The sequence below is a fragment of the Lemur catta genome, chromosome 6, assembly GCF_020740605.2.
Source record: "Lemur catta isolate mLemCat1 chromosome 6, mLemCat1.pri, whole genome shotgun sequence".
Classification (NCBI taxonomy): domain Eukaryota; kingdom Metazoa; phylum Chordata; class Mammalia; order Primates; family Lemuridae; genus Lemur; species Lemur catta.
The window spans coordinates 18,867,065-18,881,246 of record NC_059133.1 but is presented as its reverse complement, the minus strand read 5'-3'; the positions used below and the strand labels follow the sequence as shown (position 1 = coordinate 18,881,246).

Genomic DNA, 14,182 nt, shown 5'->3' with positions numbered 1-14,182 from the left:
TCAGATTAGCATGGCATTAGATTCCCACAGGAGCATGCACTCGACTGTAAACTGCGTATGCAAGGGATCTAGGTTGCGTGCTCCTTGTGGAAATCTAATGCCTGATGATCTGAGGTGGAGCTGAGGCGGTGATGCTAGTGCTGGGGAGTGGCTGTGAATACAGATTATCATTAGCAGAGAGGTTTGTGTAATTATTTCAGTATATATTACAAGGTAATAATCATAGAAATAAAGTGCACAATAAATGTAATGCACTTGAATCATCCCGAAACCATCCCCCATCCCCCAGTCCGTGGAAAAGTAGTCTTCCATGAAACCGGTTCCTGGTTCCAAAAAGGTTGGGGACTGCTGATGTAAAGTGATGTTTTCCTCCAAACCTGGACGGCTTAAGACCTAGACTGATGAATGACCTTGCGGGGAGGGATCTGAATATCTTGGGCTCCCTTTTAGAATGAGGGCTCTTCATTGGAGCTTGGGCCCAGTTCTGACAGTGAATCCAAGGGTATCATGGATCCTACAGAGGGCCCTTCAGGCAGCCTTCAATCTCCCAGCCCTATCAGAATTGCTCAACATTTGTCTTCTTAGATACCCAGTCAAGTTCAGGTGGGCCAGGACTTTCCTGCTGCTGCATGTGACCCCTAGCACCCTGTGTTCCTGTTGCACTTCAGCAGGGGCAGATCCAGGGACCAGCAGCCGCTCACCCTGCTGGTGCTTCTCCCAGGGGATCGCCTGCCATCCATCTCCTTGTGGCTCTGGGCCTGTTCCTCACTTAAATTCTCATGGTCATTCATACCTTCCGTAAGCACTGTTTTCATTATATGTGCCAAAACATTCAGGTTTTCATTTTCTTACTGTGTGTTGAGCACTGTTGTAGCTGCCAAATCAAAATATTTTAAAAAGCTCCTGCTCTTGGGGCACTCACAGTCTAGGCAAAAAAAAAGACATAAAACCGAATAACACAATACAATAAATGTTAGAATAAAAGTTGGCATCGATTCCTTTGGGAATAAAAGAAGGCATAACTACATTTTTTTGGTGTCTTTAAAATACCCCAATTTCATAGATAACAATGACCCCTAAAATTTCCAATGAAAACATTTTTTCTAATAAAGTGTCTTTTGTCAAAATATCTATTTTCTTAATTAATGGTACTAAAATATGTGGCGCTGTGTGATTTTCTTCTGGTTGCAAGCAGAAAACTTGGAAACTGCTATTATTTCTTAGTATGGTGAGGGAAAAAATTGAAAACACTTTTAATGTAGACTTGACTGCTCATTCATTCATTCATTCATTAAGTATTCGATAAACATTTGTTTTGTGCACAGAACCTACTGAGTGCCAGGTACTGTAACAGGCACTAGGAATACAAGAAGTGAGAAGAAAAGTTGGACTTTGTATCATGGTGTGTCCATTCCCCTGGGGGAGGTAGACGGTAAACAAGTAAAATAGTAAATATATAATATAATTCAAGGTAGCAAGTGCTGTGGGCAAAAATTAGGCAGATTAAGGCCATACAGTGTGACCAAAGTGGTGGAGGCAAGATGGTGGCAGGGGAAACAGGGAGGGAGGAGGTGAATCTGAGCAAAGACCCAAAAGACCCTGAGTTAATGGTATTAAGAAAAATTACTAGACACTATTAATTTTTCTCTAGTGACTTATCTTCATCTCTGCCTCATAATAAGTTGGCACTAAAATTTTATAATTATACATTTTCTACAAAAGATGGATACATAGACAAGTAGGTAGACAGGTAGATACATAGATGACAAACACTGGTTATGAAGAAAATATAAAGGTCGTAGATGACATCTAGGGCATCTGAATCTAATGTGTAAATGAATTAAATTATATAGTCAAATGTAAATAATTGTAAACTATTAAATTAAATGTACATTGTTATTACTCTCAATATAAAAATTAGTGCTATTTTTTTCTTTTTATGAATGACGCATCCTCATTATTTATTCCAATCAACAGCTGGAAAAGTGTATTTATTTTTAGGTCAAGTTATTATGATTTTTTTTCTTTTAGGAATGGTTCACTGTCATTGAGCATTATCACCGAACCAATGCCACCATTACTGAACTGGTCATAGGGAATGAATATTATTTCCGGGTCTTTTCTGAAAACATGTGCGGCCTCAGTGAGGATGCGACGATGACTAAAGAGAGCGCCATGATCGCGAAGGACGGTGAGTGGGGAGTGGACTGACATTTAGAAACCTTGGTTGGCAGTGACTAGACAGAGAAGACTGAACGAAGGAGAGGTGTGGTGAAAGGGAATAAGAAAAGGGTAAATGCACATTGTAAAATGATGGTAACAATGTTCAAGTAAAATTTTAATTATTTTACAGATAAAAGTTTTTAAGTGACATTACATTACTATTGCATTGTTTACAAATATAGCTTTAATTCGTTTCAACTTCTAGGCAGTGGATCTATAAAATGGCTAAAATCACAGTGATAGGAAAAAAATAGACATTTACTTGTAAAGTTGTGTTACTTTTATTCTTGGACATCGTTAGTGTAGTTACGCGTAGGACCCACTCTGCAATGAAAGGAGAAACTGAACTCTATGCTTTCATTTTATTTCATCATAAATCACTCTCCTTCTTAAAGCCAGTCCTTGTGATTTTCATATTAGAACACTTTTCTGTTCAAAATACTCAGAAAGACACAAAAGTCTTCTCACTATCTGTTTTAGTGTCAGATGACCACTCCGGCTTTCTGGCCCACGTGTGATTGGCTATACACGTGTACCCCTCAGAATATAGGCCGTGTGGCATTCACTCATGTTTTTTACATGTTTTCCAAGCTCAGGGAAGTTTAAATCTTAAGTAAAGCATGCCAAGAATAATATATTCTCAGGCTAATTTTCATATTTTTAACATATTTTAAATTCTTTTTTTTAAGGTAAAATCTACAAAAATCCAGTGTATGACGACTTTGATTTCACAGAGGCACCTATGTTTACTCAGCCTTTGGTTAACACCTATGCTGTAGCTGGTTACAATGCCACACTGAACTGCAGTGTGAGAGGAAATCCCAAGGTACCATGTTTTTCTACCAAGTCAGTTGAATTTAAAGTCCCTCTTTTATATTTGCCATGTTATAATTGTAAGTACTAATACAAATAGACCTTCCTGCTGCTTATTTGTGTCTGTCCAGGATGGGGGCGGTGGGTAGAAGATGTTGGGGTTAGCGGACAGTTAGGTATGCTATTCAAATGTAGTAGTAAAACATGCTCATATGTCTTTACTAACTAACGGATACCTTCTAAAGAAAAAGAAAACCACCTATTTTAAAAAGAACTGAGAGGTAAGGAGATGAAAGTAACATTTTTTCACCTGGGAAATTAGGTAGTAATGTTGATTCATTGAGAGTTCTGTAGTAAGTTAAAGTAAATAACAATTATACTATAATGCAAGACAGAATATAAAATGAGCTTTGATAAGGGCACACAGAGTGCTAAGAAGAGAGATATCACATCTGATTGAAGAGATTTGGAAAGGTTTTAAGCTTCCATGTTTGCATTTGGAAGAACAATGAATTAATGAATGTTCCCCATGGAGATATATCTCTCTGGTAGCAATGAGGAAAAATGCCATAGAATTTGGAAAAATTGTAAACAGTGGTATTTTTCCTGTATATATCTTGAACAGAAATAGGGAAGTCAAAGGAAAAAGCTGGACTGAGAATGGGAGGAAGATGCTGAATGAATGAATGTTTAATTGGAAGTGATGTTGGTATCCAGGTGGGAACGAGGAGCCTGCAGATGGAGAGGTTCATCCTGAGCTTAGGAGAAAGGCCTGTCCCTACCCATGCTGTACATTAAGATGCCCAGAACTTGTTCATCTTATGACTAACGTTTGTAGCCATGTAGATCAAATTCAAATGCAACTGAATCCATTTGGGAAGATTGCCCTAGAACAAACAGTCCTTTGAACAAATCTGGCTTTCTTCTTCACAACTGCCCATTTGCTTTTTTGCCAAGCACTAAGTAGAATTTAATTTGAGAGAACCAGTGCTCAAGTAGATGTCTGTTCTCATAGATGTGCTTCCTTTTTAAGCTATGCTTTAAAATTCTGTCACTGGCTTTAATGGTCTATTAGTATGCTAAGTACAGATATATTTTGACCTAACTCCCTTCGATCTTAACTTCAGCCTAAAATAACCTGGATGAAAAACAAAGTTGCTATTGTAGACGACCCAAGATACAGGATGTTCAGCAACCAGGGGGTCTGTACCCTGGAGATTCGTAAGCCCAGCCCCTATGATGGAGGCACTTACTGCTGCAAAGCAGTCAATGACCTTGGGGAAGTGGAGATGGAATGCAAACTGGAGGTGAAAGGTATGATATCCAAGATCTCATGTATAAACTAAAGTGAAAGAAAATCATTTATGTATTGTTCTTAATGCAGAATCCAAATTGTTTTGTGAAAATGCTGCAGCTGGGGCAGGGGTTGGGATGGGGCTAGAGAAGCAAGGAGGAAATTCGGGGAGAGAAGACATTTTTACATTCTGTATTCACTCGTTTGTTGAAGGCTACTTGGTTATTTAAATCAACTTATTTTTATGTCTTATGATTTTTGTTAAGGAATATTAATTTCAGTGGCATGCTAGTATGTGTGCAGGATGGTAAGAATGAATAGAGTCAAGGGGCTGTCACTTTGGTGACATAGTCCAGCTATAAATACATGCCTAGTGCCAAAACTCATCTAGTGAAACTGCAATTGAGGAATTCACACTATTTTTAATTAGTTTAGTATTTTGTGAAACTTCTAATATTTATATAGGTAAGTTTGCTAATGAAGTGTTTGATACTACACATATAGAATATAGTATACATATATTAAAACTAGTCTTTTAAAAAATCTCTAATTAGAGAATTTTTATTTATAGATGTACATTTCATTTATACTAGTTTTCAGAAGTGTGACGACTACTGTAAATCAAGAAAACACATAAGGATTTATGTGGTAGCAGTGTCTCAGCATGAGCTGCCATCTTAATCAACTTTCATATTAATTGATTATCATTATTATGCTGAAGGTTTTCTTTACAAGCAGAACCTGCTTTGGGACATCATGAAAACCCCTTCAAAGAGTCAGCATTATGAGATAATAGGTGACACGGTCCTAATGTGTTTTCTTTCATTCTTTAACTGTAGTATATTGCCATTCTATGATAACCAAAGACTTCATTTTTCCTACCTCTCTAAAATGAAGACATTATGGTCTAAAAGCCAGAAAGATGATTTTGTAGATATCTGTTTTAGAAAATCATAGTAAATGCTTCGGGTATTTATGTTTTCTAAGAAAGAGTCTTTTAGTCCTAAATCTAGTGTAAATATGGTAGAGAAACTCCTTGAAGAAAATAACTTCCTTTTATAACTTTTTAAAGCACTGTTTTTCTCTTATGATTCATAACTAAAAGGAAAAAATTTATTTTTCCTCACAAATATAAAGCATAAAGTATTCATAGAAAATTTCAGACCTCATTATTGAGATAGTCCTTATAAATTTAAACATTAATGTTTCAGCTACTTTCTTAGCTTTAAATGGTGAATAAGGTCACAGTTGCAAATCATCTGGTTTCTAAACTACTAGCTTTATTAGTTCCAAGGTATTCTTGATGCTTCTGTTTCAACATCCCCCCAAAAACAAACAACAAAAAACCAGTGCCACTTATTCATGCTTTGAAAATAACTGAATGCTGTTAATGCTATAAAATGATGCTTTCATAAATTGCTCAATATCTGGGGCCCTCATTAAAAGTCAATAATGTTATGCATATACATGATACATTTTTTATAGTCATTGTATAGTAAATTGTACAGTAATTGAATTTAATATTAAGAGTAATGTATTCGAGTACATAAGTTCAAAATAAAGTATCAACTGTGATATATTGACAAAAGCTTTTGGTCCTAAAAGTAAAGCTGAAATTGTTTATCATCAGATTGTTATCTGATAATAGGTAACTTGAATCAAGTTAAGCTGTGAAAAAAAAGGTAAGAATGTCAACTAAGAATCAATAAATACCGGTACAAATATTCTAATTCTGCAGTGATATATCAAGGACTAAATACCCCTGGACAACCAGTCTTCCTGGAGGGGCAGCAACAGGTTTTAAAAGTTCATATCCCACTGGATATTTCTATTTTCCGTTCCATTCCTCTTACATGGAAACGCACTTTGCATGTAAAGCTTGACTTTCTCATTTGCTTTTAATTGTATTTCTTAGCAGCTCATGGCATACAGTGTTTATGCCATGAACAAGGAAGGCCAAATTATTCAAGGATGTTAAGTAATGTAGAAGCTAAGTTTTGTCAGAAAACGAAGTACTGTACCATATGTCCCCAAAACTAAAGCCAGAAAGCTACCTTTGAAGGTGATCTTATTTTATATAATAAGACTATCACAACTTGGGAATCAATAATACTTCTTTAATATTTTCATTTTTTTAATGTAGAAAGGTATGTTGTTCTTCCTTTAAGATAGTTTACAGCATAGTTTCCTTAGATTCATGACGAAATTCAGAAAACTGAACATTTTAAACTTGCTCAGTTATAGAAAAAGATGTTCTGGGCATTTTTGATGGAGGATACAAAACTAGATCCAACATTTGGAAATTTCATATTTAAGATGTTCCGATCACAAATTCACCAGTAGAATAGCTGTAACCCATCTATTTGTTGGACATTTTGGACATTATTATGGGGACCAAAATTATTTCATACATTTATGAACTTAAAAGGAGAGAAAATTCTAGACTCCCTTACAAAAATGTATTAAGCATCAAATGATACTATCATATATGTATGAGTCACCCCCATTTTGGGGAGCAAATGAAGAGTTCCTTAGGGTTGGGGAGGCAACCCGATGTAAACTCTAACGATGTAGAGCTATGCCTGAGTTTACAATATTTGCTTTCCGAATTTCCAGAGATAATATCAGCTTTCAAAGGAGGAAAAAATTAGGGTTCTTTTCTTAAAGTTTTGTAGATTATATATATAGTAGCTTTGTAGACTGAGTTTAAGCCTGTGGCTTTTTAGATGAGTCATATATATTCAGTTTGTAATACAATATTGTAGAATACACTAGTCTAATATTTATACTTGATAATTTCGCCTTTTAGAATTTCAACATATATATATGTACACTAACACTTTGTCTATTGTCAAAGTTTTTCTTTTGTTGAAAAACACAATATATATATGTTGTAGGGTTTTTGTTTTTGTTTTAAGCTAATGGTTTGGAAGCTCTTACCATAAATATTCACTATTCAACCAGATTGTCTTTGCCACCAATTCAGGCAAAGTAGTTGTGCCTATTAATAAATGTTTTACATATTAATGATCCTTTTGAAGTGACTGGATCCCCACCCTTCATTTCATGTGCTTTTATTTTCCTACATCTTTCACAAGACTAAGGATTAATGACATCACCTCATCATAATCGTGACCATAATTTCATCCAACAAATACTCAACTTTGGTGTTAGCACTTTATTAATGCTCACAACTTCTCTCTCTCTCTCTTTCTCTCTTTTCCTTAGTCGTTGCACAGTAAGGATTTTTGAATGTATATTGTCATCTAAGGTAAGCTTTCATATGGTTTTGGCATATGAAGCTTATGACTCTCATAAGCCATACCAAGCCTGTGGAGTATGGCATGATTTTCATTACATAATCCAATGAAAATAGACTCTTTAAAATCGCTAACTTTGTAGTTTTAATTTGTATTTCAGTATCTTAACATTAACAGCTAGTACTTATTCAACAGCAATCTCCTGTTGACATGAAGCAAGTTGTTTGAATGCAGTAGAGCATGAGCCAAAGCATTTAATGTAGATGAAAATGAGTGATACCCAAGCATTCTGCATTCTTTGCATCAAGGAATGGACATGTACATAAGTGGCATCATTTCTACCAATATGTGACTTGAGTTGGTTTTTTTAAAAAAAGGAGAATGACTTTCTCAAATTTGCATTAAAGGAGTTTTAAGAATGTTCAAATGGCATGCTGTTTTGTCTGGACGTGAATTTATTAGTGAGTAGTGAAGCACTTCACTAAAGGACCATGAATTTTTGTGGTTTCATGGATTCTCTCTTGAAGGGTACTTTTATTTTCTAAATATAATTCAGAAACTCAGAAGGTAGGTATGGAACATTAGCAGGTGTTTCTCTCACCTTCAGAAGATACCGGACCAGTCTTAGTTTTTTTAAAATAACAAAATATTTTCAATTTTTGCCCTTTTGACAAGGTATAAATGGCCAAAATTACAGGGAGTAGTTTTTTTTCTTTTCCAATGTGCTTGAATAAGAATGTCTTGTGCTTAATTAAAAAGCACATTAACAAACTAGAAACAGATCTTCCCGCTGATCCATAACATGGTCTGAGTTTATTGTGCCATTCAGTCAGATCATTTAAATCATCCACAAGGAATCACAAAACCTCTCAAGGAGCAATAAATACGTTCTAACTATTTAGGAATTTCGACCAAGATTGAACAATAGTAGAGGAAAAAAAAACTGCCATGGGTCTGCTGGGAACTTGCTTTTCCTTCTAGAGGCCAAGTGTTTTAAATTCTAAACGTACTAAAACCAGAAAAGATTGCCAAGTAGGGACTGAATGAATCTTTGTAACTAACAGGAACGTAATTAGTCACATTTTTAGGCAGCTAGTCAAGAAGTGTTATTATTTCAGCGATTTTTCACTTAGACAGGTTTTGACTTGTCCCTTTTCCTTTTTGTCCTCTCCAGGTGGCCTCTCCTTCTGCAGGCTCCTCTTGCAAGGTGTGCCTCCAAATATAATTGATTCCTATTTGCGAGACTTGCAATCAAGCGATCCTGAGGAATACTGAGGGCACTCACTGCCTCTCTGCACTCCGCTGCTTTGAAATCTGGTTGCAATCAGAAAACATTTTCTGTTTTTCCACCAGGCCCCCAAGTGTGATCATTTTCTTTCCTCCTAATGTTGAAGAGAAAAAAAAAATGTTTGCACAGATTGCTTAATTAAAAATTGCAAAAACAATCTTATTTGAAGTCAGCACTTTAGTCATTATTGTCTATGCTTGGTCACTGTACTTTACAAAAAAAACAAGCTGTAGAATAAGCAAAAGCAGTTATTTTAGTTGAAAATAGTTGGCTGTAAATGCTTTCCCCCCCCCTAGTAAAAAACATGGTACAACACACCATGATTGAATCTTAAAAACCCGTCTTTCTCTTGATCTGACAGATTTTCCTATGCAAAGCAGAGCTGTTTATTTCACGCGGGCCTGCTTAACACCAAGAGCTGTGCTTCCTTTTGCCATTTGAATTCAGCAAAATATTTCTTAAAGTTTACCTTTCAAACAAACTTTCTCAGTAGAAGGGAAAATGCATTTAGTAAATGGTGCAGTAAATCTGAAGTGTTTGTGATGAAATGACACAGTGTTTGTGTGTTTGAGGTTGTGTACTCAGACACAGAACAGAAGAAAAAAGGCTGGGAGCCAGGACGGTACCGAAGTCAGTTCTGGCAGGGCATCCCGGCCAAACCCACCAGCGCTTCCGCCAAAACAGCTAGTTAGAGTGGTACAGAGGGCTGCAGCAGACCACAGAGCGATTATAGATCTAGGGTTTGCCAATAGTATCTGTGCAATCTGATGGAAACCTTCTTTAGAAATTTAGCAAAGAAACATTTGCACTAGCCCATAATCTTTTAAGCAACTTCCTCCACTCTTCCTGATATTACCAAGTTTCAGTTAAGGGAGCAAAATAGAACTATAAGATACCATGCCACTATTCTTTATTCCCTCACCTGCCCGCTTTTTATTCTTTTTGGTCTTTTGTTGCAGAGGCTAAATATATTGTGACTTTCAAGTGGGCCCAGAGCATCTTTGGATGACATTTAAAAATACCTGTCCTGCTTCCTTTCCAGATTAGAGCTGAGCAGTTATAGGTGGTCATGGATCTGGATTGATGTTGGGCTAATATAGGGACGGGTGGATGATCCAGGTACTTGCAGCACATTTGAGAGGAGCAAGGGAAAACTCTAGTTTGTGTCCAAATTATTGCAGGAAGTCTGGTTCATCTATAAAGACATGATGACCATATCTCTATGTGCAAACAAACAAAAAACAAAGGCAGCATGGCAAAACCAATCTGTGTGGCCCCCACAGCCTGGCTGCTGGGTCTGAGCCACAATGCCTGCAGCTGAGCTGGTCACCTAACTCAAATAAATGCTCATTGACTGATTTTGCCAGATCATGGTCAAGTTCATTAGGCTGTTTATAAACATAGCCTAGAAGTGACTGTAAGCCTGCTTACAGAATTTTGGTTCCCCACTCATGACTTTTTCTCTCTAATTATATTTCATGCTATTAATAGGTAATGTTACTTTTCTACATATGATTTCTCCTCTTATTAAGGGTACTCATACCCTGCAAAATTCCAATAAGGATGAAAAAGTCTATTGTGAAACTGCAAAGAGCAAAAAATGCCAGCAGCTGTCACTGCTACCGTTTCCCACAATTTTGTTCTAATTTTGCTGAAATTTCACTCTATTAGACAAAAATTGTATATTATCATAGGAAAGTATCAAAACTTCTTGTTGGGAACTAAATATTCACTAAAATGATTAAAGGATAATATTTAATTTAAAAGAAAGTTTAATGAATATTCTCATCTAAATCAATATAAAAGTAGAAAAAAAACATTAGTTCTAAGAAATGTTAGAACAAGATAATACGTCCTTAACCTCATTTATTTTTAAACTGAATTCTGAACCACTCTTTTCAGCTCAAAAAATGAGTAATTGAGTGTCTGGTGTGTGCTTGGCACTATGATAGATTCAGCTTGGAACTCAATGATGACTAAGCTACTCCATGCCTTTACAGAATTTATGATGTATACGACTAGTACACAAAGGGCAACATATAAACAGGGCAGAATGCTGGTATGAGAGCACAATAACAATTCAGAAGCTGGATAATGTGGTTTATGTATTTGTTATTATCAGTGTATATATCATGCTAGAATGGAGTACAGGACATAACCATATTATTAAATACTTTATTTTTCCAAATCATATATGACTCTGAGATCCCCACTATCTAGGGAGATTGACAAATTCTCTCCCTCCATTGGGGGATCCTACTTTAGCCTCAGATTCCAGAGTCAATTGGAATCTTCCCTGGTGCCTAGAAAATGGAGAGAAGGAAAGACCTCCAGTCTTCAGTCTACATGGGTGATGGCAGAAATGCTTGTGGTCTAACCTAGTACGGTCTACTCAAAGGTGACTCTGAAACTTCCCTGACAAGTGTGGACCTGGGGTCTTTCAGCTTTCAAGACTATAGCTTGACTATTGGATTAGTCAGGGTTCTCCACAGAAACAGAACCAATAGGAGATGTATGTGAATAGATTGATTGATTAGATAGATGGATAGAGATCTAGGAAAAGATGTAGTATAAGGTATTGGTCATGGAATTATGGAGGCTGAGAAATCTCATAATTTGCTGTCTACAAAATGGAGACCTAGGGAAGCTGGCAATGCAGCTGAAGTCCTGAGAACCAGAGAATGATGGTATACATTGTAGTCTGAGTCTGAAGGCCTGAGAACCAGAAGCACTGAGGATGATGCCCGCCCACAGTGGGGAGGATCATCTGCTTTACTCAGTCCTCCAATCCAAATGCTCATGTCTTCCGGAAACACCATCACAGATGCACCCAGAAATGATGTTCAACCAGCTACCTGGGCATCCCATGGCCCAGTTAGGCTGACACATAAATAAACAGATATATTTATTTATTTATAGCTGATAAATAGCTATCATAGTTATTTCCCTGCTACTTGTAACACATTAAGTGCCATGTGAGTTGTATTTAACTCACGCTAGTTTTGAGCCCGGGGCCTCATGAAACACAGATAACTCACACGTCTCTTCACCTTGGGGGCTGCGTGGACTATTTTTCAAATTGAATATAACTCATGCACAGAAAACAACAAAAAATAAATTTTTCATTAAATTAGGATTGTTTTATTTTCAAAGTTTTTAATTCTATTTTCATAATAAAACACCATGGCCCCAAGGAAAAATTTTTTTTTCTAGTGTGGGAGTCAGTGTGTTAAAAATGTCCTTTGTGAGAGCATTGAACAGTTCTACTCCTCTGTACCAGCCTTAGACTTGGACAGGAGGAGCCTCTGCACTTTCAACAGCGTCACTTTTGCCCTCCTCCAGCCATGTCTCCCTCCACAAGGCAGGGAGTCCATGGACCCCAAGGGATGGGCCTACTTGGAATCCTCACCAAACTCTGCCTTCTTAAAGGCTGCACCCAAGCCCACGTGTAGGGCCTTTTCCCTGGATTCAAACCCCCAAGGGTGCACCATGTGGCCAGTATACTCACCCCAAGCCCAAGCGGTAGCCCAGAGGCACCTGTTTGCCAAAGAGTTGAGATGTGAAAGATGTGACCAGAGCTTGGGCATGAGTCAGGGGCACCTGAGACCCCTCATGGTGTCGTGTGGGAGGGAGCCAGGGTGGTAAGACCAGGGAGCCTGGAGACTGGCATTGAGCCATGATACTCTGGCAAGAGTCTCTGAAGAATCTAAGTATTTGTGTATATGGGCTGTAAAAGTTAGGGGTCAGGCAGCCCCCAGTTGCCTGTGTCTCCTTCCCTGAATCTCCTCCGTCCCCTCCTGCATGCACCCTTCCCACCTTCTCCTCCACCCGCCCACCAAGCTCCAGGCCTGACCTTCTGTCTCTTTCACATAAGTTCCCCTGAATGCAATTCTAGAAATACAAGTTTGGTTTCTCTTTCCTAGGAGTAGGAGTAGCATGAGGAATAATAAGACCAGTCTTCTCACCAAGTCCCCATAACATCAATTGATTCTAAATTGAACTCTACATTTGTTTTATTTCCTTATTTTAGTGGGGTCACTTAATTAACAACCTAGGACCAAAGATTCAGGTGACTGCTACATGTATGTGTTTATGAAATCTTTTGTAATTAAACTTTGATAATTTAGAATGAGCTTGAGAAACAAATCTGCTTCTAGAACAACTGGTTCTCCTGATTCTAAGGGCTGTCATTACCTTCTTAACCTCACTCCATGATCTCTCTCTGTCCCTGAATGCATTGGCCTGAGCAATCGCTGACCTAGCTGAATATTTTTATTCCATCTGGAGTAGATTGCTAGGGGCAAAACACCAGGGAGGTGACAGATGCAGTTAAACACTCCCAGAGAGGGGACTTGGGAGTGGCTTGGGGCACTGGCGGACTCAAAGAAGTCATTAAAGAGCAAAATCTTGCACTTAGGTGCATAATCGATCAGAACTGCTCTTTCTCCCAAGCAAGAGCTTTAGAAAGCATCTTTCTGTTCTTTGCAGATAAGCATGTACACAGCTATCCACAGGCAAGAGATTCCTCCTTGTTTTTACTCTACCCTCACTTTCATTCTACTCTTGGAGCCCAGGAAAACATCTTAAAGATGTTATACACCAATTTCAAAACCTTGGCTTTAATTTTTTTAAGTTAATGAGAAAAATAAAAAAAGAAGTACTGAGGGTTATCAGCAACACTGTGGCTGGGAAAGGTACTGCTATTCAGACTTGGTAAGGCATCCCTCTCGGACAATTGTGACAAGGGGTACTTGAAAGGGAGCCATGTTTCAAAATAAACCAAAGTTGGTGTCAAGTCATGTGATCATTTGGAAGATTTCAGGCACTAAAGAGCCAAATAAGTATCCCCTGCAGGCTTTGGGATGCAGTGCCATTGGACTGATCATCCCAGCCTCACGACTGAGTGTCCACGGGGGATCACTGTGAATTCAGTCCCCGTTCCTGCACTGGAAGGTACCACGAGCAGAGCAGGAGGCACATGGGGTAATAGCAAGAGGAGGGTAATAACACTCTGTGAGGGTTATTTTCTTATTTCTTCCTTCCTTCTTTTCTTTTTCCTTCCTTCCTTCCTTCCTTCCTTCCTTCCTTCCTTCCTTCCTTCCTTTCTCTTTTTCTTTCTTTTCCTTCCTTCCTTTCTTTCTTCTTTTCTTTTCTTCTTTCTTTCTTTTTCTTTCTTTTCCCTCCCTCCCTCCCTCCCTCCCTTCCTTCCTTCCTTCCTTCCTTCCTTCCTTCCTTCCTTCCCTCCTTCCTTCCTTTCTTTCTCCCTCTCTTTCCCTTTCCCCCTTGCTTTTGAGACAGGGTCTC

General features: G+C 37.9%; 1 protein-coding gene across 2 annotated transcripts in view; it reads left to right on the top strand.

Annotated features, from left to right (window-relative positions):
- Positions 1-9,038, top strand: part of MYBPC1 (myosin binding protein C1) — a 79,227-nt gene extending 70,189 nt beyond the window's left edge. The window contains exons 24-28 of one of the 2 annotated variants that reach the window (XM_045553126.1): positions 2,032-2,191; positions 2,913-3,049; positions 4,164-4,350; positions 6,069-6,127; positions 8,765-9,038. In XM_045553126.1, coding sequence (XP_045409082.1) covers positions 2,032-2,191; positions 2,913-3,049; positions 4,164-4,350; positions 6,069-6,127; positions 8,765-8,815 — 594 coding nt within the window. In that variant the 3' untranslated portion in view covers positions 8,816-9,038. The remainder of the gene's footprint in view (positions 1-2,031; positions 2,192-2,912; positions 3,050-4,163; positions 4,351-6,068; positions 6,128-8,764) is intronic. The other variant, XM_045553125.1, reaches the window with a different exon arrangement.
- Positions 9,039-14,182: the final 5,144 nt, after the last annotated feature.